The sequence below is a fragment of the Haliotis rufescens genome, unplaced genomic scaffold, assembly GCF_023055435.1.
Source record: "Haliotis rufescens isolate VD_foot unplaced genomic scaffold, xgHalRufe1.0.p SCAF_6, whole genome shotgun sequence".
Taxonomy (NCBI): domain Eukaryota; kingdom Metazoa; phylum Mollusca; class Gastropoda; order Lepetellida; family Haliotidae; genus Haliotis; species Haliotis rufescens.
In genome coordinates, this window is record NW_025964334.1 from 18,308,634 (window position 1) to 18,336,404 (window position 27,771).

General features: G+C 40.5%; 1 protein-coding gene across 3 annotated transcripts; it reads left to right on the forward strand.

Annotated features, from left to right (window-relative positions):
* Positions 1–576: 576 nt before the first annotated feature.
* LOC124140544 lies at positions 577–27,771 on the forward strand. Of its 3 annotated transcripts, XM_048385961.1 has the most exons (14): positions 577–733; positions 11,999–12,098; positions 13,447–13,562; positions 14,016–14,094; positions 15,452–15,573; positions 16,884–16,956; positions 18,636–18,760; positions 20,065–20,137; positions 22,436–22,560; positions 22,986–23,058; positions 24,389–24,531; positions 25,181–25,253; positions 26,185–26,306; positions 26,707–27,771. In XM_048385961.1, exons 1-14 carry the CDS (start codon positions 604–606, stop codon positions 26,775–26,777), a joined length of 1,425 nt encoding a protein of 474 aa, XP_048241918.1. In that variant the 5' UTR covers positions 577–603; the 3' UTR covers positions 26,778–27,771. The 3 variants fall into 3 exon arrangements, with proteins under 3 accessions (XP_048241918.1, XP_048241919.1, XP_046364126.2); XM_048385962.1 differs by lacking the exons at positions 20,065–20,137; positions 22,436–22,560; XM_046508170.2 differs by lacking the exons at positions 16,884–16,956; positions 18,636–18,760.

Below are 27,771 nucleotides of genomic sequence, written 5' to 3' on the forward strand. Positions count from 1 at the left end.
AATTGCGCGGATCAATGCTTATGATATCAATCACTGGATTGCCTGGTCCAGACTCGATTACTTACAGACCGCCGTCATATAGCTATAATAGTTCTGAGTGCGGTGTTAAACAACAAACAAATTATGTCCAATGCTTATTGGTTCATAATAGTCCCGTTAGTCGCCTCGCATAGTCGCCTTTTAGGGCAAGCATGGGTTGCTGAAGACCTATTCTCCCCTCGATCTTTAGGGTCGGTTCATAATAGTGCATCATTTTATTATTAATATTTTAATAAATAGTTTAGTCAATGTTGGCAAGCACATGTACTGACTGGGATGGGCAGTTCCACCTCAGCTATCAGATCATTTAGCAGACTTGTGTATATGGCCTATTGCACACGCCGTCTATTGTTAATCCATCTCTGGTCGACGAAGCTTGGCTGCAGCTTGCATGCATGGTTGCAGGAACAAGTTTACGTAAACCTTTGATTTTTATACCCAGAAAGATGTTAGGTCCCCAAATATATAAATATTCAACACAACTTCCTTGTTTGAAAAACTGTCCAATTACTGAGAGGTATTGGCGTAAATGACGAAGATCATGTGACAGAAAATGTCGGTGTCATGGTAGCGGGTGTTACTTATAGGCATGCGCGCTGTGCCAGGTTGCAGTTCCTACCCAGCATTCCACTGCAGGGTTGTCTGTGTCAATCATCAATCATGTTGAGACTGGGTGCAGTTGCTCTCCTTCTTGGTAAGATATCTTCATTGTACTTTTATATTCACGTACTTGCGGGAAATAACTCTCTCTGTGTTATAAATAATGATAATTGTATCGTTGAGACATTGGAACTATACAGTCGTCATAAAAGTTTACAGATTATTTTACTTTACTGCTGCAGAGAAAGGTTCAAGTGTTTTGGTGATGTGCTTTTATTTACCAAATTCTTATTTCAGAATTTACATGCGGCTTAAGATGTAACTGACGAGCAAAACTAACTATACCTCTCAGATGATTTTATCAAGCGTTTGATTTTCAATTGAAAATGTCTTAACTTAGTGATGTTATATCCATAAAATTAACTTACGGCTTTTAGTCGATACTCAAAGAAAGCTTCTACATGTTTTTCTTAAAGAATATAATTTGATTTGACATTTAAAAGATAATTCGTATATTACAGAACTTAGACATCTCATTTTTGAAAATCAATAAATATTTTTTTCGGCACAAATTTACATTTCAAAAACGGCGGGCGTCATATAGTAGCAAATTCATTTCTGACCCCAGTCTTTATTGTACCATATTAATTTTTTACAAAATTACCCAGTCACACATTACTTTTAAAAACTGTTGCAAGAATGTGTTATGGTTAAATGGTTAAATTACATTTCACAAAAGTTCTCTCAATATTCAATTACATACAAAAAAAAACTCGGAATACACTCTTTTGTCCCTCGGGGGCCACGGGTGGCCCAGTCGTCTTAGGTACCGCAATTAGCTGTGCAGAATTGCGTCCCTTCCGCGCGCCAGAAACTTATGATCGTGGGTTCGAATCCCGGTTCGCCCCGATTATGTTTCTACGTTTGTCATTCGTGCTCGTAGGTTTCCCCAAAGTGGTAAACGTTTACCATCTGACCCAAAATACAAGGGAACATCTTCTTTATCCGGAGTTGTATTGTTTAAAACAATGTTGCTCGATAGACCAACCTTAGTTATAGGACCCGTGAAGATCCGGGGTAGAATAGGTCTTCAGCAACCCATGCTTGCCGTAAAAGGCGATTATGCTTGCCGTAAAAGGCGATTATGCTTGTAGCTCGCCTACTTGGTTGATGCATGTCATCGCATACCAATTGCGTGTACGATGCTCATTATGTCAATCACTGATTGTCTGGTCTAGACTCGATTATTTACAGACCGCCGTCACATAGCTGGAACATTGCTGAGTTCGGCGTCCAACAACAAACAAACAAACAAACAAAACGTTTTAATGTCATGATGTAACATGGCAACGAGCACCTGCATATGAGCACCAGCTTGCAATGTTATGAAATGTGCTGACATGATTAATCGATTCTGAAGTTCTGACTGAACGAGACAAGGTAGTTCATGACTCATCACGGGCGTGTATTTAAGAATCTGCGCAGTATAAAGATCATGAGTTTACTGATGAACAATTTCCTCCCAATTACTGGATGATGCATGGGAGAAATAGGCATATATGTCATATTTTGCCGTTGCTTAAGTTAGAAAGAGATCTGGTGTCGAGAAATATCAATCATAATGGTACAAAGCAGACACAACAACCTGCATCGATGGTGAATTAATTGTTTTCTTACCCTTATCAGTCATCGAGGATTTCTGCGATTCCGCGATTTGCAGAAAATGTAACTTACCACAAAATTGCAGAGAAATCGCAGAATTTGCATTTTTATCAATCGAGACACTAAGTTTCATTATTTTAAGCTTTTCTGTCAAATTTATCCCTCGAATGATGACCAAGCACATCCAAACATACGAAATATGAATCCTGCAATGAAACGAAATTTGAAATAGATAATGCTCACTTTTAAATGTTCTTGTGGTATTATGACTACATACATGTAAAGTTGACATGTTAAGCCAAACCTGATATGTCAAAATGCAAGAGATAAAAATGTTTAAAAAAGAGAAAGAAAGGAGTTTGTATTTATTTTTGCGGGGAAAATGATTATGTTTTTACCACATTTTATTGCAGAATTTTGGTAATTTTACCGCAGAATTCGACTGGGGCTGAAACCTTATATGGCTCAAAATCCTTGTTTTGATCAATCATATTAATATCATTTCTGTACTTACTTATTTATTTTTGACAGTTTGCGCAGTTAATTTACGTGTTGTGTACGCCATTGTTATAAAATTTTTTTATCAGTTTTAACTGTGCTATAACTATATAAGGGACGGGTGGCTCAGGTTTTAAATGCATCTGTGTAGAGTTGCGTCCCTTGAGCTCACCAGGAACCTATGATTATGGATTTGAATACCTGTTCATCCTGATTATGTTTCTAGGTTTGTCAGCACCATCCGATACCTGCATCACTTCGGGTTTGCCTCCCACATTGAGCTGACACGCCGTGAGATATCTGGAATAATGTTAAAAGCGGTGTTAAACCCAACTCATCCCCCGACTATAGTTCTTTAGATACGAAATCGGTAGAGAGGCAAATGTATATCTTGATGCCTGATTTTGTCTTTATGGTGTTGTTACAGCATTATACGTACTTAGCATTCTACCTCCCAAAAATGTGCTTACTTTTCTCTGCAAAGCCTTTTGAGCCATGATGTTGATCGTTAAATAAATTACTAAAATGCAGCAAATATTTCATTTCCGTGTTGGTAAGTCGATACGGAGGTTGTTCGTAAATTACCTAACACTAGATGTCATTTGAGGCACTGGTGAGACAATATGAAACACGTTTTTGCAAAAAGCTTAAAAGTGCTGCAAAAATGTCGCGAAAGATTCTAGAAAATGACACGATAGACTTGCGATAGTGCCTCAAAGTGCAACGATATTAGAGACATACTAGTGGCTGTGCACTAATCGCAAAACCTTAAATATGGTGGTCGTTTAAATGGATCAAACAAAACCTTTACAACACAATTCCAAATGTTAGCGTTGTACTATATATGCAAAAGGTTAAAAAAAAACTTGCAAAAACAGATATGCCCTTACATTTAAAATGTGTAGCGATGTTTTGGTGTTATGATGTCACAATGCTGTCTTAGTCAAAGAACATATAGTTACTTTTCAAATGTTATTGTCTTAAGCCACGAGGGCCGGTCGTGAATATTTCACAGGATGACATATATTTGACGATATGTTAGTTTAGTTTGCGCTTGCCCGATTATGCCATTCGATATCTGCGATGGAGTGACATACAGTAAAGTACGGTTATAACGAACTCAAAGGGACTACTAATTTTAGTTCGTTTTAACCGTAGTTCGTTATAAGCATATACAGCATAACTACAGCAAATAGTCGGGACCAAAAAAGTAGTTCGTTATATCCGTCAGTTCGTTATAAGCGTGTTCGTTATAACCGTAGTTTACTGTACAATGTTTCATTAAAGCGATACTCATACACGACAGTTCGAGGTACGCCGTGAACACCATAACACACCAACATGGGCATGCTTACAAAAGACACTTACATATTTCATACAGTAAACTATGTACTCCGTTGTGCACATTCTTAGAGTTAGTAGTACTGACTTTCGAAAAGTTTATTATCCTTACTAAATAATTAATCTTAACGAAAAAATATTACTTCGACTTTCTGTCCTAATTATCCCAACATCATGACCCTTGCACCGTGGATCTAAGGCACCGTGGATCTGTTTGCTTCGTCCCTTATCCGCTGATTGTTGTTTGAATGATTCCGGGGTAGAACAGGTCTTCAGCAACCCATGCTTGCCGTAAAGGTGACTATGCTTGTCGTAAAAGGCGACTAACGGGATCGGGTGGTCAGGCTCGCTGACTTGGTTGACTTGGATATCAATCACTGGATTGTCTGGTCTAGACTCGATTATTTTACAGACCGCCGTCATATAGCTGGAATATTGCTGGGTGCGGCGTTAAACAACAAACCAAACCAAAAGCTGATTGCTGTTTGAATCAGAACTCCGATTACGATTCTGTGTGTGTCACCAAAGAGGTAAATGTCGAAACTCATATAGCCTTTCGTCACAAATTCATCTGAAGCGCCATGACACTGTTTGTTTGTTTGTTTGTTGTTTAACGCCGCACTAAGCAATATTCCAGCTATATGACGGCGGTCTGCAAAATAATCGAGTTTAAACCATGCAGTCTAGTGATTGACGTCATGAGCATCGATCCAAGCCAATTGGGATACGATAACATGCATCAACCAAGTCAGCGAGCCAGACCACCCGATCCCGTTACTTGCCTCTTACGACAAGCATAGTCGCCTTTAACGGCAAGCATGGGTTGCTGAAGACCTATTCTACCCCGGATCGTCGCTGGTCCCATCCTTTAATAAGTAACGATAAACACCGTAAACAATGTGTTCACATCACAATACTTTGGCAGCTGATCAAACAACACCATTTCAATTTAAGTTACACGGAATTATGTTTTGCAATGATTGCAAATACCTCGATCATAGCAAACACGGATTAACAAGTTTTAAAGTAGTGAAGACTGAAAATGTTCACACTCCAGCCAAATAGCCTGTTGAAAATTGATTTCCATTTCGTTAAAACCATCCTTTAGAAATTTATGATACTTTTTATTTATTTATTTTAAGAAATGTTTTATTTCACACGAGGTGCCACGATTCATGATGATTAGCCGAGAGGGAATTGCGCCACCTCGTGCTTCAGTCGTGCTTCAGTGACTACGTTGTGGTCTAGAGACGCAATTCAGTGAATGCCGATACAACGACTGGGAACTAATTACTTTTTATCGATTTAAATTTTCGTTTTATTTTCCATCATCACATTTATTGATTTAGCAGGCTGTGCATCATTCTTGTGCATTTTGCATGAGTTCAGTTTCCAAACAATACGAGTGTTTTTTTTCACTTTCCATCAATCGACACCTTCCTGCATCAACTGAACTGGATCACACAATCCAGTAATTGACATCATGAGCATCGATCCACGCAATTGGTTGGTTGGTTGCTTGGTTTGCTGTTTGACGCCGCACTCAGCAATATTCCAGCTATATGACGGCGGTCTTTAAATAATCGAATCTGGACCAGACAATCCAGTAATTGTTATGAGCATCGATGACATGCATCAACCAAGTCAGCGAGCCTGACCAACCGATCCAGTTAGTCGCCTCTTTCGACAAGTATGGGTTGCTGAAGTCCTATTCTACCCCTGATCTTCACGGTAGTCTGAATAGGCCCTAGTAGCTCACACCCAAAAAGTAACGATATACGCTGTAAAAGCATGTATATGTATATTTGTGGACCAGGAAGGAGTTGGTTCAAGTCTAAAAAAATTAATACTTGGAAGTTTACACTGTTTCTTTTATGCTGATTGGTTGAATGGGCAGTCACGAGATCTGATATTTGGAGTTCACACGATGTGAACAATTTATTGTGAAATTGATCGTGTGAACTTTACAGAGTTTACATGAAACAAAATGGATTGTCCTTACGGTGATTTATATATGGAATGGCTTTCTTTCAATACTTATAACGCAAGTAAGGAAAATTAATTCTGTAAAATTACTGAGGTGAACGAAATTGATTTATTGAGCGATATTAACTTTGATGTCTTGTTTTCGGAAATGACAGATATCTAGCAACAATGAAAACAATGTAGTACCCTGCTCAGATGTGGCCGCTGTCACAGAGCAAACGCGACTGCTCCTGATCAATCCCAAACTAAAACCCGATTCACTATCGTATCGGGCAAAAAATCTAGGATTTTGAGAAACCATAAAACATAAACATAAATTTTAAAAAACCAAAAAAAACCAACTTGCCTACCTGTTTTACCGATTGGTCATCGGAGACGAGAAAATATCCGTAAAAAAAATCAGAAATAAACTATTCCGGTTTCTGAGTTGGCCGACCTTCTCCGTGCATTCTAGGCCGAGAAGCGGCGGCACAATAGGAGTGACGGGGAACTCGCAAGCTCGGAGGTTCACACAGTTTAACATGCGCTTTTAAATCGTTCACACTTCAATGAACCCATCCAAACTGACGTTCAATTCTTAAATAAAGTTTATTTTCTGTTGATTTCTGTTCTGTAAACATGTGTCCTAAACACACACCTAACTGCATTCCTTGTCCCAACATTTGGTGCTTTGGGGTCTAAAAATGATTAGGATTGTCTTTGGCAACGTATTTAGACTTCTAGTTCAAACTCTAGTACTTTTTCAGGGATGAGTTCGATCCTGGATTCGAACCCACACTCTCAGAGTTAGGCACCTAATCTCCAGAACGTGTTTACACTTGTTCCCCAGTATTATTCAGTGTGAGCCATACACCATGCATTCTTTTGAATGTCCCCAATACATACAGGAAGTGAAATGAAGGGAAACCATGACGCCATCAATTCTACCATAACACTGAAGAAATTCCAAATCAAAACATGAGGTTGAAGAAATTCCAAATAAAAACATGAGATAGCTGATCTAGGGATAATGCCGTGAAGATCTAGGGTAGAAGAGGCCTTCAGCAACCCGTAATAGTCGACTATGCTTGTCGTAAAAGGCGACTATGCTTGTCGTAATAGGCGACTATGCTTGTCGTAAAAGGCGACTATGCTTGTCGTAATAGGCGACTATGCTTGTCGTAAAAGGCGGCTATGCTTGTCGTAAAAGGCGACTATGCTTGTCGTAATAGGGGACTATGCTTGTCGTAAAAGGCGACTATGCTTGTCGTAAAAGGCGACTATGCTTGTCGTAAAAGGCGGCTATGCTTGTCGTAAAAGGCGACTATGCTTGTCGTAATAGGCGACTATGCTTGTCGTAAAAGGCGGCTATGCTTGTCGTAAAAGGCGGCTATGCTTGTCGTTAAAGGCGGCTATGCTTGTCGTAAAAGGCGACTATGCTTGTCGTAAAAGGCGGCTATGCTTGTCGTAAAAGGCGACTATGCTTGTCGTAAAAGGCGGCTATGCTTGTCGTAAAAGGCGACTATGCTTGTCGTAAAAGGCGACTATGCTTGTCGTAAAAGGCGGCTATGCTTGTCGTAAAAGGCGACTATGCTTGTCGTAAAAGGCGGCTATGCTTGTCGTAAAAGGCGGCTATGCTTGTCGTAAAAGCGTAAGAGGCGGCTAACGGGATCGGGTGGTTATTGCTCCTTCTGTTCATCTGGTTGTTACTTTCTTGTCAGAAACGGTTCTTTGTTGTTGTTGTTGTTTGTTGTTGTTGTTTAATGCCACAATCAACAATTATTAGGTGGCGGGCTCGCTGACTTGGTTGATGTATGTCATCGTATCCCAGTTGCGTGGTTGCTGTAAAAGGCGACTATGCTTGTCGTAAGAGGCGACTAACGGGATCGGGTGGTCAGGCTCGCTGACTTGGTTGATGCATGTCATCGTATCCCATTTGCGTGGATCGATGCTCATGATGTCAATCACTGGATTGTCTGGCCCAGACGCGATTATTCCATGTAGCTGGACTATTGCTGAGCGCGGCGTTAAACAACAAACAAACATGAAAGAATTGTATGGGAGACGTAGGCCTATGCAGACTAATTAAAAAAGTTACTGTAGGTTAATTTGACTTTGGCAGTTGTTACATGCGGGTATCGATCGAGGGAAAGTAAAAAAAAGAGAAGCATTGTTTGAAAACAGAACTCATCAATCAAAATGCACAGGAAAGGCGCCCGGCTTGCTTCATTAATAAATGAGGAGATGGAAAATCAAACAAAAGATCAAATCGATGAAAGTAAACTAAGCGGCAAAAGAAAGTATAGGTTGGCAGTTTGTAAGTTTCCAGCGATAACTGGTGGAAAATGGGTATTCGGAATATGACTGTCCAGGAACAGGTTCCAAAAAACACCTCACCCGAACGCGCCACCATTGACGGCGCTTGTGCGGTGACAAAAAAATGGTGAAACAGGTTTCCCGCCTATGGCATATACAGCACGCGCGCGTTAGCCGTATAAATGCGTTCGTCTGCAGGGTATAACAACACGTGATGAAAGCTCACAAAAGAAATGCCACGACTGCCACAGGAGCAGAGAGAGAGAGCCATCGGTATGGCCGACATGGGGGCAACATAGGTCCAAATTGCCAGAAGGTTTGACCATTGACAGTAGCCAGGCTGATTCAACGGTACAGGCAGACAGGGGGGACACAGGAGCGGCCTAGAACCGGACGACCCCGAGCCACAACACCACTGGAAGACGGTCAGATGCGGCTCATCCACCTGCGAAACAGATCCGTAACGGCGACGGCGACGGCAGCAACAGCGTTGGGACATCCCTTTAGCCAACGTACAGTACTACGACGATTTCGTGCTGCTGGAATCCGAGCGTATCGTCCTTTCCGAGGAATGGTACTGACTGCTCAACATCGACGCCTGAGACTGCGATGGGCGAGGCAGGTTCTACGCTGGCAAGTGAGAAATTGGCGTCGAGTGCTGTTTACTGATGAAAGTCGGTTTAACTTGTTTCGAAATGACGGCAGAGAACGAGTTTATCGACGCAGAGGGGAACGTTTGGCTCTGGTGTGTATTCGAGAGATCCATCCATTCGGCGGGTGAGGTGTCATGGTGTGGGGCGGTATTTGTGGAGATCAGAAGACGATTTGGTGATTATACAGGGAAACCTGAACGCTGTTCAGTACAGAGACCAAGTGTTGCAGCCAGTTGTGCTTCCGTTCTTACAAAACCAACAGCAGGGGACATTGTTTCAACACGACAATGCCAGGCCCCATACTGCAAGACTGACTCAGATCTTTCTAAACCAGCAGAACGTTGACGTTTCGCCCTGGCCTGCCCACTCACCCGATATGAATCCTATTGAACATCTGTGGGACTATCTTGACAGACAGATTAGAGCACGGCATTAGCCTCCCGTCAACAGACAAGATTTGCAGCAGGCCCTGAGAGACGAGTGGCAACGGATTCCAGTCCACATTATCCGAAGACTGGCGTCAACGATGAGGCAGCTGGAGGTCATACACGCTACTGAAGGCAACTGTGTCGACAATGAACTTGTAGTGTGTCTGACAATGTTTTGGTGATATTTCAGACAACTTTTGAAAATGAAATTTCTTACCCAACCATTGTTTACCTTGAACGTACATTACCTGTTATTGCACAATTTCATTCAAACTGTGGTTGATCAATCATTTGTTACCCCTCCCTAGATTATATTATAATTCACAACAAAACCTCTTCTTGTTATTTTTTTTATCGATCATGGAACTCGACCTATACTTTCTTTTGCCGCCCAGTTTAGTTCCCAGTCGTTGTACCGGCATTCTTTGAGTTCGGTAGTAGTCCTTGAAGTATGAGGTGTCGCAATTTCCTCTGGGCTAATTATAAAGAATTTCCAAAGGATATTTTATTCGAAATGGAAATCAATTTTCAACAGGGCAATTGGTTGGAATGTTACCATAATGAATCTTTAGAATACTATACTTTAGAACCCCGTAATGATCAAGGTATTTGCATCATTCATAAAAACTAATTTAATGTTTCTTAAATTCAAATTGTGTTCGCTGATAAGCTGCCAAGCCAAAGCGTCCAATAGGCGAGCTGTCAAGCCACTACACATACGCAGACGCGTAGATAATTAGTGTGTGAGTTTGTTTTCACGCCGCTTTGAACAGTATTTCCGTTATATCATTATACATGGCGTATCAGCTCAATGTGGATGGAAAACACGAGGTGATGGAGGAATCAGACGTTGAACTATTTGATGAAACCCACGAGCATGGTGCTGGAACTAGAAACAATCCAGGGATTCAAACCCACGATCAACCTACGGTTTCTGGCACCCGTGAAGATCCGGGGTAGAATAGGTCTTCAGAAACTCAAGCTTGCCGTAAAAGGCCACTATGCTTGTCGTAAGAGGCGACTAACGATCGAGATCGTGTAGTCAGGCTCGCTGACTTGGTTTATGCATGTCATCGTATCCCAATTCGCTTGGATCGATGCTCATGACGTCAATCACTAGGCTGCATGGTTTAAACTCGATTATTTTCAGACCGCCGTCATATAGCTGGAATATTGCTGAGTACGGCGTTCAACAACAAACAAACAAATCATCAGACTTAGATCGTTAAGAAAATTAGATTCAGTGTTGTATTTCTCCGTGAATTGTACAAATGATAGAAAATGTCCTGTAACATCAATAAAATAATTAAATATATCACGCCGTCAGGGGTGCAGATAATATAACAGACTTGTGTATATTGTCTGTTGGGAACAGCGATCCACGCCGTCAGGGGTGCAGATAATATAACAGACTTGTGTATATTGTCTGTTGGGAACAGCGATCCACGCAATCAGGGGTGCAGATAATATAACAGACTTGTGTATATTGTCTGCTGGGAACAGCGATCCACGCCGTCAGGGGTGCAGATAATATAACAGACTTGTGTGTATTGTCTATTGGGAACAGCGATCCACGCCGTCAGGGGTGCAGATAACATAACAGACTTGTGTATATTGTCTATTGGGAACAGCGATCCACGCAATCAGGGGTGCAGATAGTATAACAGACTTGTGTATATTGTCTATTGGGAACAGCGATCCACGCAATCAGGGGTGCAGATAATATAACAGACTTGTGTATATTGTCTATATGGAACAGCGATCCTAGCTGTAATGGGTGCAGATAACATATAAGACTTGTGTATATTGTTTATTGGGAACAGCGATCCACGCCGTCAGGGGTGCAGATAATATAACAGACTTGTGTATATTGTCTATTGGGAACAGCGATCCACGCAATCAGGGGTGCGGATAATATAACAGACTTGTGTATATTGTCATGTATTGGGAACAGATTCGGGGTAGAATAGGTCGCCAGCAACCCATGCTTGCCGTAAAAGGCGACTAACGGGATCGGGTGGTCAGGCTCGCTGACTTGGTTAAATCATGTCATCGATCCCAAGTGCTTGGATCGATGTTCATGATGTAAATTACTGTATTGTCTGGTCCAGACTCGATTATTTACAGACCGCGGTCATATAACTGGCATATTGCTGAGTGTGGCGTTAAACAACAAACAAACAAACAAACTATTGGGAACAGTAATCCACGCCGTCAGGGAACAGTGGCAAGCACTCAACTAAGCCTGACCACCCGATCCATTTGGTCGTCTCTTACCACTGGCACAGGCTGCTGGGGACCAACTGTAATCCCAGCACTCAGGCTTGGTGACTTGATTGATTGCTTGTGGGACTTTTACCATAGTGACAACCACTGCTTTTTCTAGGCCTGACTAGATTATTTACACGCCGCAGTGATATAGCTCGAATACTGTTGACTGTGTACAACAACAACAACAAACACTGTTTTGTAATGTTATGTCATTTCTATTTCCAGTCTTCTTTCCCGCTGCCTTGTCAAAGACTTGCACTGTTTGCAAGACAGAGTATGGCGCAGCTAAGACTACGGCAGGAACTGACAACGGTCAAAAGTGCACGTGAGTGAATTGGTTTGACTCAAGCGTGTTTTCCCAACAGCAAGCATAACCTATTATGTTTGTTGCATGTTTCAAGACATGACCAGGACCTTATTGCTATGTTGTCCCAGGGGCGCAACTTGGCTAATTTTAACTGTAAGCAAAACTAAACATACGAATGCCCGCTAGGGGTTTGGCGATGGGCGTGATGTCCCCCTAGAAATGTTTTTAAAATAGATGCTCTAAAACGCTATTTCCTGCATTTTGGCCCGTTTATGTTAGGTTTTTTTTTAACAAATACTGGTTTTTGTTTGTTTGTTATTTAACGCCGCACTCAGTAATATTCCAGCTGTACGACAGCGCTCTGTAAATAATCCAGACAAGACAATGCAGTGATGCAGTGATTAATACAAACAATCGTTCTGATCAAGAATATGTATTTCTTGTATTGTGGACTTAAGTTGGGAATTATATTGATCCCTCTGAGGACACGGTAGCTAATGTTACCTCAATATTGATATCTGATACTCGGAACCTGGGATGTTTTTCTGAGGCTTTGCATTGAATCGAGGCTTTGCACTGTATCGAGGCTTTGCACTGAATCGAGGCTTGGTTTCATTTTACGCATGATATGTCTCATTGGTCAAAGTCAGGCAGTACACTAATGTTATTTAAAACAACACCAATTATCTAATTTAAGAGGATCTTGACAAAACTTTAGACACGTGTGACCTGACAACTGAAAATATGATGTTCACGATGTCAATCACTGGATTGTCTGGTCCAGACTCGATTATTTACAGACCGCCGTCATAACCGGAATATTGCTGAGTGCGGCGTAAAACTACAAACCAACCAACCAACTGAAATGATAAATTCATAAAATGAAACCAATCCGTTAAATCAGGAATAACATGAATAAAACGACCATATACAATACAGATTTTAATTAAACGAAACTTTAATTCGATTGAAACCAACAGAATGATAACGTAAGGAGTAATCCTGATCTGTATCTTTAGCCCCGTGAAGATCCGGGGTAGAATAGGTCCTTAACAACCCATGCTTGCCGTAAAAGGCGACTATGCTTTTCGTAAGAGGCGACTAACGGGATTGGGTGGTCAGACTCGCTGACTTGGTTGATGCATGCGATTGATCCCAATTGCGTGGATCGATCCTCGTGACATCTGAATTGTCTGGTCCAGACACGATTATTTTCAGACCGCCGTCATATAGCTGGAATACTGATAAGTGTGGCGTTAAACAAACAAATAAACAAACAAACATTTGATTGGTTCCACCGTACCTTCATTGAGTTTTTTTAACTCATATCTGGGTTAAGAACCAGTTGTTGCTTCTTCTTTTTTAGTGCCCTCGGCAGCTACCTGACTTGTCTCGAGACCTCTGCTAAAGGTGAAGCTGAGTGTCCTCTACCAAGTGCTGACGCAGGCGCCATCGAGACTGATTACACAGCCGCCACTTGCTGTAAGTTCACGTAGGAACATATTTTAATCATCTGTGTTTGTTTGTTTAGTTTGCTGAATACCAATTCTAAGACGGATCTTCACAGGTGTGACTGATATGTCTTTCAGCGGGACTGGGTTGTCTGGTCCAGACTCGATTATTTACAGACCGACGTCATATAGCTGGAATATTGCTGAGTGCGGCGTTAAACAACCAACCAACCAAATCTTTCATCGGGAACAGTTGATAAATAAACAATACTGTTTCGTATCAACCAACACGGGCGGTGGGGTGGCCTAATGGTTAAAACAACAGATTGTGTCCGATTCCACATGGGTATTTTGACGTAAAGTCGACTATGCTTGTCGTAAGAGGCGAAAATCAGGCTGGCTGACTTGGTTGATGCATGTCATCGTTCCCACAACAAACAAAACAAAAAAATCGATATGAATCGATGACATTTTTCTGTTGCAGCGAGCTCGTTCACCGACACCTGTATCTGTCAGAAGACCTTCTGGAAAACTGTCCAAGCAGATGACGCTGCTACCTGCACGTGCCTATACCGAATATTCAGTCACATCAGAACGAAGGTGAAGATGAGCGGCCATAACACAACCTCTCAGTATCGATTTCATCCATTGAAAAGTTGTCAAATTTACATTCTCATACATAAATAAATGATATTTTACCTCTTTCTTGACGATAAGAAATTCTGTGTCAAGTAACGCTTATTTCACGTAAGTCAATGCCTTCTTTAAATTATGCAAATCTTGGATTTAGTCTTGTGTCCGACATACTTTTTATTTTCTTCATTGACAGATTGAGTTGTTTAACGCCGCACTCAGCAATATTCCAGCTATATGACGGCGGTCTGTAAATAATCGAGTCTGGACCAGACAATCCAGTGATTGATATCATGAGCATCGATCCACGCAATTGGGATCGATGACATGCATCAACCAAGTCAGCGAGCCTGACCACCCGATCCCGTTAGTCGCCTTTTACGACAAACATAGTCACCTTTTACGGCGAGAATGGGTTGCTGAAGACCTATTCTACCCCGGAATCTTCACGGGTCTCCAGTCTATGAAGCAATACTGTCGACAATAGGGCAGTCAGAAGCTGCAGGAACTTGAGCAACCCATGCTTGTCGTAAAAGGCAATTGTGCTTGTCGTAAGAGGCGACTAACGGGATCGGGTGGTCGGGTTCGTTGACTTGGTTGATGCATGTCATCGTATCCCAAGTGCGTAGACCGATGCTCATGATATCAACCACTGGACTGTCTGGTCCGGACTCGATTATTTGCAGACCGCGGTGATATAGCTGGAATATTGCTGAGTGCGGCGTTAAACAACAAACAAACACATAAAGAAACCTCGATCTCCTCGCGTTGCGTACACGTTGCTGTAGTTTAGTGAGTTGGTTTGGTTTAAGGTCGCTTAAATTATTTTAGTTGTGGCATGAAAAATAATAGCTCGGGTGAACCGCCAATGAGAAACAGGACGTAGACATTTGGTGAAATCCACCAACACCACTAACAGCGGATACTGACACGGCTAAGTAACACATCTAAGAAACAACAAATTGTGTCGTAAGACCACTGAGACACCAGTGTCATCTATTGTACTTGACTCTTGTGACCCGTGAAGATTCCGGAGTAGAATAGGTCTTTAGCAACCCATTCTTGCCGTAAAAGGTGACTATGCTTGTCGTAAAAGGCGACTAACGGGATTGGTTGATGCCTGTCATCGATCCCAATTGCGTGGATCGATGCTCATGACATTAATCACTGGATTGTCTGGTCCAGACTCGATTATTTACAGACCGCCGTCATATAGCTGGAATATTGCTGAGTGCGGCGTTAAACAACAAGCCAACCAACCAATTGCAACTTGACTCTTGTCCACAGGGCAGCCAAGGTGTACCTGACTTGTCTGAAGGGGAAGACCGCAACGGCTTGTGACGGCACTTCCTCTGTTGCTACTCTGACTGCTGGTGTGGAGACAAGGATGAAGGCTCTCACTGGATGCAGTATGTACATTTATTGTATACTCCCCATGGATCAGAGAATCAAATTTGAAAGCGCACTGACTACTTGAAGATCCGGGGTAGAATAGATCTTCAGCAACCCATGCTTGCCGTAAAAAAGGACTATGCTTGTCGTAAGAGGCGACTAATGGGACCGAGTGATCAGGCTCGCTGACTTGGTTGATGCATGTCACCGTATCCCAATTGCGTGTACGATGCTCATGATGTCAATCACTGGATTGTGTGGCCCAGACTCGATTATTTACAGACCACCGACATACAGCTGGAATATTGCTGAGTGCGGTGTTAAACAACAAACACACAAACCAATTAAATGAAAGCACACTGAGGGATGGATGGTCTGTTATAATTTTGATCTTAATAGTGAGTGAGTGAGTGAGATGGGTTTAACGCCACTTTTAACAGTATTCCAGTTGTATCGCGGCGTGTCAGCTTAATGTGGGAGGAAAGCCCGAAGTGATGCAGGTCTCAGACGTTTACCACTTCGGTGAAACCCACGAGCACGGGTAATGTACTGAAATAACCTAGAAACACAATCGGGGCGAACCGGGATTCGAACCCACAATCATAGGTTTCTGGCGTGCCCAAGGGGCGCAACTCTGCACAGAGAATCGCGGCGCCTTAGACGACTGGGCCACCCGAGCCTCCTTATGTGTAATAATTCATTTGAAAATAAAAATGCTAACTTAATGAAAACGATTGAAAACTTCCACAAAGCCTCCATCAATGTGTATCGACCTGTGTGGATCGTGTCAAAATACATTAAACCAGTCGCACTCTCAAATCCTTACGTATCATCACAAGTCATTTCCCCAGTTCCTGTCTCATACGAGCAGTCAAGCGCTGTACCGTTCGAGTCATGTAATATTATTTTCGACCTTAATCATACTCCATTCACACTCGACAACAAACGTACTCCATTCACACTCGACCTCAATCATACTCCATTCACACGCGACCCGTGAAGATCCGGGGTAGATGAGGTCTTCAGCAACCCGTGCTTGCCGTAAAAGGCGACTAACGGGATTGGGTGGTCAGGCTCGCTAACTTGGTTGACGCACATCATCGTATCCCAATTGCGAGGATCAATCATCATGATGTCAATCACTGGATTGTCTGGTCCAGATTCGGTTATTTACAGACCGCCGTTATATAGCTGGAATATTGCTGAGCGCGGCGTTTAACAACAAACAAACCAACAAAATCGGGTTCCTCAACAAACTGGAAAAAAAGTGAAATCATGTAAACTATAATGATTTACACTTAACTCACTCGCACGGTGTATATTTCAGCTATCAGCCCACCCTGCCAGTGTCAGATTAATGCCATGAAAGCGGACATGTCGACCGACGGCATGAAATGCACGTGTGTATAATTGATACATCTGATTATTCTGATTACTTTGACAAGAACATCTCGGTTACTCCGAATATTCTTACAAGAACACGATTAAATTAAATATGTATTTTAGTGACCTGTTCATATGTGATTTTTTTGGGTAAAAAGTATTAAAATTAAATTAATTAAAATTAGACATTGCTAATGTAAAGAAATGAGGTTTATGGTAAAATGTTATTAGAGGACCCCTTGTTGGTCATTTCTTCATCACCCATAAATTTCAGTTTTTCTTTACTTACCATGTTTTGAAAATTTACACATGAGAATAATTTAATGTCTCTGATAAAAATAGCGACACAGCTTTATACTCCTAGGCAGCCAATTAGATTATGTCAAAAAAATAAACCACTGTACACCTTGTAATGGGAGTATAATAAATAAAAATACATTTCTTATTTTGTCATATGTCAAGTTTATCATCCCAAGAAGTGCTAAATAATTATCATTAAAATTAAGCTAGCTATGCATATTGGGGCTCTTTATCTGCTATGATAATATAACAATTGCATTATTAAAGACGTGTTTTTTTCAGTAATCATGGTAAATAATAAATCTTTGGTTTAAAGAATATATTTGAGACAAACATAATTCTACATGTCTTAATGCTCTGTATTGTCTGTTAATTCTGAAAATAATTAACTGATATATTGAGTTTCTACCTAAAACTAATAATATGAAATTATTTTTGAGATTATTTCATCCTATCTAAAATACAAAATATATTTTAAGATGCATAAATGTACATCATTGTTGAAATAAAATATTGTTTTTGAAAAAAATACCTAATAAGGATGATTGGTGCCCACCATCTTTATCTTCATCATTTTGTCTGCTCCCTATAAGAAATCAAAATAGTTAAGAACAAATATAAATACATATATTACTTTCTTGAGTTTATATAGATTGAGGTATGACTTAATACATTCAAGTTTAAACGGGGTAATGTTTTTGCATAATGAGTTTCTTAATTGTCGTGAGATAGTATGTTTAAATTTGAAATTTAAGTCTCGATTATTTTAATATTACTTTTCAAATATGTTTTTGATCGATCGGCTCTAGATCAACACTGCGTTATAACGTGACATTTCGTATGTGGTTGATAGTTTGTTTGTTTTTTAAAATACCAAACAATATGGTCTGTTTCACTATTTCTTCGGTATTTTTACATGAATTAATTAACTTTCATTAACTTTGTTATTAGCCTTGAAAACGCCCAGTACAATGTGTACCGGAGTTGCTCACCTGGTCCCGTAATATCGACGCGGTATCTCGCTTCGGTTACCGTCCTCTCATTTTGCAACTGAATCTGGTACATTGGGAAGCCGGAATTCTCTGATATATCTCCACATATCACACTGTAATGTTTTGCCAACTGGAGATTTCCTGTACTAGACGACCTCGGGTATCCCCAATCCGAAAATAGTGCCGTCAATTATTTTTAGCCAGCCAATCAAAACGCGATGACACCACTCTCCACTCTCAGCCAGCCAATCAGATTGGGTGAAAAAAATAAACAACTGCGACTAAACCACTGCTGGCGATTGAAGATCAAGCCCTGTTATGGGAGAAACATGGTTATTGTTACTTGACAACAGCTTAATATATCCGATTAAATATACTATTCATCACATATTTACATTTTGCAGTGCCTACAAGGCACAGTTTAGCTGCCTGTATGGACTGAGTACCGGTGACACGTGTGATACAGGGACGACTCTCGCCGCTCTGAAGGCTTCCGCTGCAGCTTCTGTCACTGGAGTAACTTCATGCAGTGAGTGTTGTTGATGCAGGGGCGTTGCTAAGCAATTCCCTAGCATTTCTATTCTTCTTCTGATGGTTATCTTCACTTATTCATTCAGTTTTGTTTGTTTGTTTGTATTTACAGCTATTTGGTGGTGGTCTAAATGATCGAGTCTGGATCAGACAATCCACTGATTGACATCATGATTGGTTGGTTGGTTGGTTGGTTGGTTTGTTGTTTAACGCGGCACTCAGCAATATTCCAGCTATATGACGGCGGTCTGTAAATAATCGAGTCTGGACCAGACAATCCAGTGATTGATATCATGAGCAACGATCCACGCAATTGGGATCGATGACATGCATCAACCAAGTGAGCGAGCCTGACCACCCGATCCCGTTAGTCGCCTTTTACGACAAGCATAGTCACCTTTTACGACAAGCATGGGTTGCTGAAGACCTATTCTACCCCGGAATCTTCACGGGTCCATCGATCAACATAATTGGAAACGATGACATGCATCAACAAAGTCGGCGAGCCTGACCACCCGATCCCGTTAGTCGCCTCTCACGACAAGCATGGGTTGCTGTAGACCTATTCTACTCCGGACATTCACGAGTCGATTGATTCGGTAGATACACTGACATCACCTAAAATAAAAGTTGACGTGTTTTTAAAAAGATTTACATTTATTTGAACAATAACTATTGATTTAAATATGCTTGTCGTAAGAGGCGATTAATGGGACCGAGTGATCAGGCTCGCTGATTTGGTTGATGCATGTCACCGTATCCCAATTGCGTGTACGATGCTCATGATGTCAATCACTGGATTTGGTGGCCAAGACTCGATTATTTACAGACCACCGACATACAGCTGGAATATTGCTGAGTGCGGTGTTAAACAACAAACAAACAAACCAATAAAATGAAAGCACACTGAAGGATGGATGGTCTGTTATAATTTTGATTGTAATAGTGAGTGAGTGAGATGGGTTTAACGCCCTTTTTAACAGTATTCCAGTTATATCGCGGCGTGTCAGCTTAATGTGGGAGGAAAGCCCGAAGTGATGCAGGTCTCAACCACTTCGGGGAAACCCACGAGCACGGGTATGGTGCTGACAAACCTAGAAACATAATCGGGGCGAACCGGGATTCGAACCCACAATCATAGGTTTCTGGCGTGCCCGAGGGACGCAACTCTGCACAGCTGAGCGCGGCGTTTAACAACAAACAAACCAACAAAATCGGGTTCCTCAACAAACTGGAAAAATAGTGAAATCATGTAAACTATAATGATTTACACTTAACTCACTCGCACGGTATACATTTCAGCTATCAACCCACCCTGCCAGTGTCAGATTACTGCCATGAAAGCGGACATGTCCACCGACGTCAAGAAATGCACGTATGTATAATTGATACTTAGGACTGATTATTCAGGTTACTCCGAGTATTCTTACAAGAACACGATTTTCTCAATTTTCTCAAATGCATCAATGGATTGTAATATTTTGGACGAATTGTCCTCTTTAAAACTAATTTTACAGTGAATAATTTAATATGTTAAACGATGATTATTTCATGTCATTTTGGGGGGGGGGGGGGGGGGGGGGGGGGGGGGGGTTCCTGAACATGGTGAGCACATGGGTTTTTATTAAATTTAATTAATTAAAAATTAACAAAACTTATTCAATGGACAATTTTTCTTTTGAACATAATATTTAACATCATGAAACCAAAACTGTTACTAAATGAGTCATATAATTTCCCCATATTTGTGAATGAGAAGAAACAATGTGAATTTGACAAGCACAATAATTTATTGTGTGTGAAACATAAATACATAGGATATATGTAAACAATAAATTATCATTTCAGTAGTTCTACAAATATTTGCATTTTAATACCCCTGTAATTTTACATTGGTATTTTACTGCAACAGTTACCTCCAAACTTTATTCTTTTGTTATTTTATCTGATTAGAAGTTAAGACTTACTGATAATAGGTAATTAAAAATTAACATTTTCTTTTTTTTATCTTCATGAAAACAAGACATAATAATAAATATGTATTTCAGTGACCTGTTTATATGTAATTTTGTTTTGTAAAAAGTATTAAAATTAAAATTAGACATTGCTAATGTAAAGAAATGAGGTTTATGGTAAAATGTTATAAGAGGACGCCTTGTTAGTCATTTCTTCATCACCCATAAATTTCAGTTTTTCTTTACTTACCATGTTTTGAAAATTTACACATGAGAATAATTTAATGTCTCTGATAAAAATAGCGACACAGCTTTATACTCCTAGGCAGCCAATTAGATTATGTCAAAAAAATAAATCACTGTACACCTTGTAATGGGAGTATAATAAATAAAAATACATTTCTTATTTTGTCATATGTCAAGTTTATCATCCCAAGAAGTGCTAAATAATTATCATTAAAATTAAGCTAGCTATGCATATTGGGGCTCTTTATCTGCTATGATAATATAACAATTGCATTATTAAAGAAGTGTTTTTTTAGTAAACATGGTAAATAATAAATCTTTGGTTTAAAGAATATACTTGAGACAAACATAATTCTACATGCCTTAATGCTCTGTATTGTCTGTTAATTCTGAAAATAATTAACTGATATATTGAGTTTCTACCTAAAACTAATAATATGAAATTATTTTTGAGATTATTTCATCCTATCTAAAATATAAAATATATTTTGAGATGCATAAATGTACATCAGCGTTGAAACAAAAATATTGTTTTTGAAAAAATACCTAATAAGGCTGATTGGTGCCCACCATCTTTATCTTCATCATTTTGTCTGCTCCCTAAGAAATCAAAATAGTTAAGAACAAATATAAATACATATATTACTTTCTTGAGTTTATATAGATTGAGGTATGACTTAATACATTCAAGTTTAAACGGGGTAATGTTTTTTTCATAATGAGTTTCTTAATTGTCCTGAGATAGTATGTTTAAGTATGAAATTTAAGCCTCGATTATTTTAATATTACCTAAAAATATGTTTTTGATCGATCGGCTCTAGATCAACACTTCGTTATAACGTGACATTTCGTATGTGGTTGATAGTTATTTAAAAAAAAAATACCAAACAATATGTTTGTTTCACTATTTCATCGGTATTTTTACATGAATTAATTAACTGTTTCATTAGCTTTGTTATTAGCCTTGGAAACGCCCAATACAAAATGTACCGGAGTTGCTCACCTGGTCCCGTAAAATCGATGCGGTATCTCGCTTCGGTTACCGTCTTCTCATTCTGCAACTGAATCTGGTACATGGGGAAGCCGGAATTCTCTGATATATCTCCACATATCACACCCCTTCTTCCCCTACAAATTTTTTCTCGGTCACCAACTTTCGGAGATGGAAACATCGTCACTACGGTAATGTTTTGCCAGCTGGGGATTTCCTGTACTGGACGACCTCGGGTATCCCCGATCCGAAAATAGTGCCGTCAATTATTTTTAGCCAGCCAATCAAAACGCGATGACACAACTCTCCACTCTCAGCCAGCCAATCAGATTGGGTAAAAAAAAATAAACCGCTGCAAATAAACCACTGCTGGCGATTAAAGATCAAGCCCTGTTATGGGAGAAACATGAATATTGTTACTTGACAATAGCTTAATATGTCCGATTAAATATACTATTCATCACATATTTACATGTTGCAGTGCCTACAAGGCACAATTTAGCTGCCTGTATGGACTGAGTGCCGGGGACACGTGTGATGCAGGGACGACTCTCGCCGCTCTGAAGACTTCCGCTGCAGCTTCTGTCACTGGAGTAACTTCATGCAGTGAGTATTGTTGATGCAGGGGCGTTGCTAGCATTTCTATTCTTCTTCTGATGGTTATCTTCACTTATTCATTCAGTTTTGTTTGTTTGTTTGTTTGTTTGTATTTACAGCTATTTGGTGGCGGTCTAAATAATCGAGTCTGGATCAGACAATCCAGTGATTGACATCATGAGCATCGATCCACATAATTGGGATGCGATGACATGCATCAACAAAGTCGGCGAGCCTGACCATCCGATCCCGTTAGTCGCCTCTCACGGCAAGCATGGGTTGCTGTAGACCTATTCTACCCCGGACATTCACGAGTCGATTGCTTCAGTAGATACCCTGACATCACCTAAAATAAAAGTTGACGTGTTTTTAGAAAGATTTACATTTATTTGAACAATAGATATTGATTTAAATTTGCATTTTTTTCTTTGAAGCTTTCGATGACACGTGTACATGCCAGAGAAGCTATGATGCTGCCGCCAAGAGTAATGATGCAGAAAAGTGCACGTATGTTATAATCGATATAATCTCACCACTCATAGAAGTACAGTAAAGTACGGTTATAACGAACTCAAAGGGACTACTAATTTCTGTTCGTTATAACCGTAGTTCGTTTTAAGCATATATACAGTATAACTACAGCAAATAGTCGGGACAAAAAAGTGAGTTCGTTTTATCCGTCAGTTCGTTATAAGCGTATTCGTTATAACCGTAGTTTACTGGATTATAAAACTAGTTTGGTTAACGTTATTTCAACAGATGCCCGTGCGCTTAGCTTTGATTGGACAAAAAAGGACAAACAACACATTCATAAAAAAATAGCTGTTGAGGGGAGGCCATTTAATATTTGGTGGGTTAGGTGCGGGGCAGGGATGTTTTTTGAAAAACATAATGAATTTCCGGAAAAAAAGTCATTTGTCCAAAATGTTCTTCACTGAACATTCTGGATGTTCTATAAATAGACACTTGCTATCCTTGACCTGACCACATCGTATGTATCTCGCTACCGCTTACCAAAGATCTGAGGACATTCCATTACGGGTCACGTCAGAACGACCTTTCATCAAACCAGTCAGAGCGTCGCTTTTTCTAACCATGCAACCTCGAAATATTTAACAGGGGGTATTCCGAACGACAGTCACGGGATTTATGATTATATCCATACAACCTAGACCAACTATAAGCCATTCCAGAATAATCTCTTGGTCAGTTTAAAAAGTTTTAATCGAGAATACGTCAAAATATGTTTCGAAGCGTAGTCTCCTGTTTGAAACTAGTGTCGTAAAGCTTTAGAAAGCTGCCTTCTGATTGGCTAATGTCGATTTCTTGTCAGTCATCTCATTGGTCGGTCAAAGTTCGCGAAAGGTCGTTCTGACGTGACCCGTAAAGAGATGTCCTCAGATCTTTGTTTAGCGGTAGCGAAAACTAAGATCTGATATTAATGAGATTGTGGATTGTCTGGTCAAGATGATGGATGTCTTCGCATACCAATTGCGTGTACCATGCTCATTATGTCAATCACTTGATTGTCTGGTCTAGACTCGATTATTTACAGTCCACCGTCATAAAGCTGGAATATTGCTGAGTACGGCATTAAACAACAAACAAACAACAAGCATAGCATTTATTCACCCGATGAAGGAGTAAGTACAGTATATATTCCGAAACGTTGTGTTCCTCATTATAAAGAAGTTAATATCCATAAAATCTCTTCCTCGTGTGTATCACTTCTAAATGCCATTCAAAGACTTATCATACTACTTTCGCTCAGATCGCGTAGCGTGCGTGAAGGTACGCATGTATCTGTGTATTGTACTTACATCTATGTTTGGTGCAGGGCGAGAAAGGCGGAACTGAACTGCCTCGGAACAGCAAAGACATCTACTGGCTGCGACGGATCAACTTCCAAAAGCGCTATTGCCACTGCATCCGAGACCGCACGCGCCGCACTAACCACTGCCTCAGCCACAGACTGTCCAGGTGAGTCAGCTTATATACATAGACACAATGAAAAATGTTAAGCAAATATGTTTGTCTTGGTCTTGGAAGCCTCAACCAACTCAGTGTCAGGCGTTACATGAACCCCAGGGTGCACTGCAATTATTTGTGCAGAGTTGTGGCCCTTTGGTGTGCCAGTAGTCCTGCACCATGACTATGGAATATATTTATTTTATGAAAAAAAATAATCTAGAAACGCATACAAAAGCAAGTCTAGCCAGCTCTAGCTACCTCTATTCCACAGAATAAGGATATTGTGTAATATAAGATTTCAGACACTAAATGTTAGTCTAGCGTGCAGGGAACGTGTTTTCGAATCCAAGATCCCAGTCTCAAACGGAAGTGCTGCTGAAAACAAGCATATTCGAGTTTGATGTGCTAAAACATGCATATTCGAGTTTGATGTGCTACAAACAAGAATATTCGAGTTTGATGTGCTCCAAACAAGCATATTCGAATTCGATGTGCTCAAAACAAGCATATTCGAGTTTGATGTACTGAAAAGCAGAATGTTCGAGTTTGATGTGCCTTAAAGCTTGCAAATTCGAGTTCAGTGTCCCTGAATACAAGTTTATTGGAGTTCGATATGCTAAAAACACATATTCGAGTTTGATGTGGTTTTATGTTTTAGCTCCATCAAGTACTTGCCAGTGTCAGATTACCGCGGCCAAGGAAGATAACAGCGACTCCACCAATTACTGCCGGTAAGCTCCGCTTCATAATATCGTAATCATGATTATGTTAAATTTAGAAGCTATTACTTTAGACATGTATATCTAAACGTGGTTTAAGGATTAGAACTAACTGACATTTCGTAGGTCAATTGAAGAACTATAAACTGTGGCAAATACACCTTCTGTTGTTTGTTTGTTGTTTAACGCCTCAGTCAGCATTATTCCAGCTATATGACGGCGGTCTGTAAATAATCGAGTCTGGACCAGACAATCCAGTTATTAATATCATGAGCATCGATCCACGCAATTGGGATCATTGATGGCATGCATCAATCAAGTCAGCGAGCCTGACCACCCGATCACGTTAGTCGCCTCTTACGGCAAGCATAGTCGCCTTTTACGGCAAGCATGGGTTGTTGAAGACCTATTCTACCCCGGATCTTCACGGGTCCCACGCAGTTGAGATCGATGACATACATCAACCAAGTCAGCGAGGATGACCACCCAATCCCGTTAATCGCCTCTTACGGCAAGCATGGGTTGCAGAAGATCTATTCTACCCCGTATCTTCTCGGGGCCGAGGATGTGTAATTGATTTCAAGTTTTGAGATGGTTGTTGAAAGCATCTGATAGGAACTAACATGCCATGTTGTAAGATGCGTGAGGGGCCTCATGGCATACCTTGCAACAACCAGCATGTTTTTGAGCGTGCATGCAACATCACCACAGTGCACATGTACAGGCGCGGAGATTATCTGTACAGAGTTGTGTCCCTCAATTGTGTCAGGATTTGCTGGTTAATTTTCCCATAGTCGCCTTTTACAACCACCATGGGTTGCTGAAGAACTATTCTGACCCGGATCTTCAAGGGGCGTATGTACATGTATGTATATCACATCATCTCTATGTTGTTGGGGTGTACATGTTTTGACTGATAAAGAATATCGTCTTGGTCTTACAGCCTGCTCGGGGACCTAAAAACCTGCCTGTCCGCAATCACCACTACCACCGAGGCCGGATGCACCAGCACCACCCAGGCCAGCCTGCTCGCCAGCACAGTGACAATGTACACGACAGCAAAGTGTAAGTGTTACTTTTAACCATTCTGCCATTACGACCCGTGAAGACCCGGGGTAGAATAGGTCTTCAGCAACCCATGCTTGCTATAAAAGGCGACTGTGCTTGTCGTAAGAGGCGACTAACGGATTCGGGTGGTCAGGCTCGCTGACTTGGTTGATGCATGTCATCGATCCCAAATGCGTGGATCGATGCTCATGATGTCAATCACTGGATAGTCTGGTCCAGACTCGATTATTTACAGACCGCCGTCATATAGCTGGAATATTGCTGAGTGCGGCGTTAAACAACAAACCAACCAACCGATTATGTAATTACATGCCGGCCGCCATTGCATGTTCTCATTACTCTCTGCAACCGCCAATCATTTGATGATCTAAACAAAATTTGGAAATTTTATTTTCAGGTGCCGCAGACCACGTGACCTTTGTGATGACGTCACTGCTGGTGTCGCTGTTTGCCAGCATGTTTCTGTAAAAGCCTCAACCGGTCGTGCATGAAGTCGACAATTGCTCCTCGTTGCTCCTTCTCCTCAGTTGTTCTGACCGCTGCTCTTCAGAATCACTTAAAGGTCTTATGAATGAACATCCTTCACATAAATAATTTCATAGATTGTGTCTACAGTATCCAGAATTTTCTTAGAACTTTCTATGCTATTTCTACTCTATCAATCCTTTAATCGCATGGCAAATCGGGTTGATTTATGCAAACATTGTACACACTTTAACATTAATACATTGCAGTATGTAGTCAGTATACGGTAAACAATTAGAGAATGCAATGTCTGGTTCATGATATGGTCGAAGCTTATGACGTGTCCGGCGATCTGTCGCTTGTCACTGACCGCAGTAACTTGACCACATTAAAATATTCTAATGCATACTACAAGAAACGTTGTAAACTAATACCAACCAATCGATTTAAACTCCAATTCAAAAGTTGCTCAAATAACGCTCAGTAAACTTTAATCACATTTGTTTAATATCTCAATGACTTACTGTATACCTCAATGTAAAAGTAAGAAATTGAAACTAATATATTTATTGTTACCTTTCTTATGTCCCGACAAACTGGAAGGCCTTACACCGTAATACCTATAATATACTGCAATACATTAATTAAGCGATAGTGATAAAAAATACCCTGGACAGTTCACACAATGGAACTAACTATTGTATATTATTTGACAAGAACGTATTAGCTGTATGTTTGATATTGGTCACGTGACAACATCCCCGAGAGAACAAAATTGGCGCAATGCATGACGTTAATACCTCTCATCATTGTATGTCAACATTTTCTAATGAGTCTAACAAATACAAAATACACTGTGACATATTGTGTTACAGTATATAAGAACGCGGATGGTGTTTGAATATTTCAACCCACTTGGTCCGTGCCCTGATGACGTGTTGAGTTACTGATTGTATATATCAGCTGTTCCACTGAAATAAACGGCACTGATCACGAA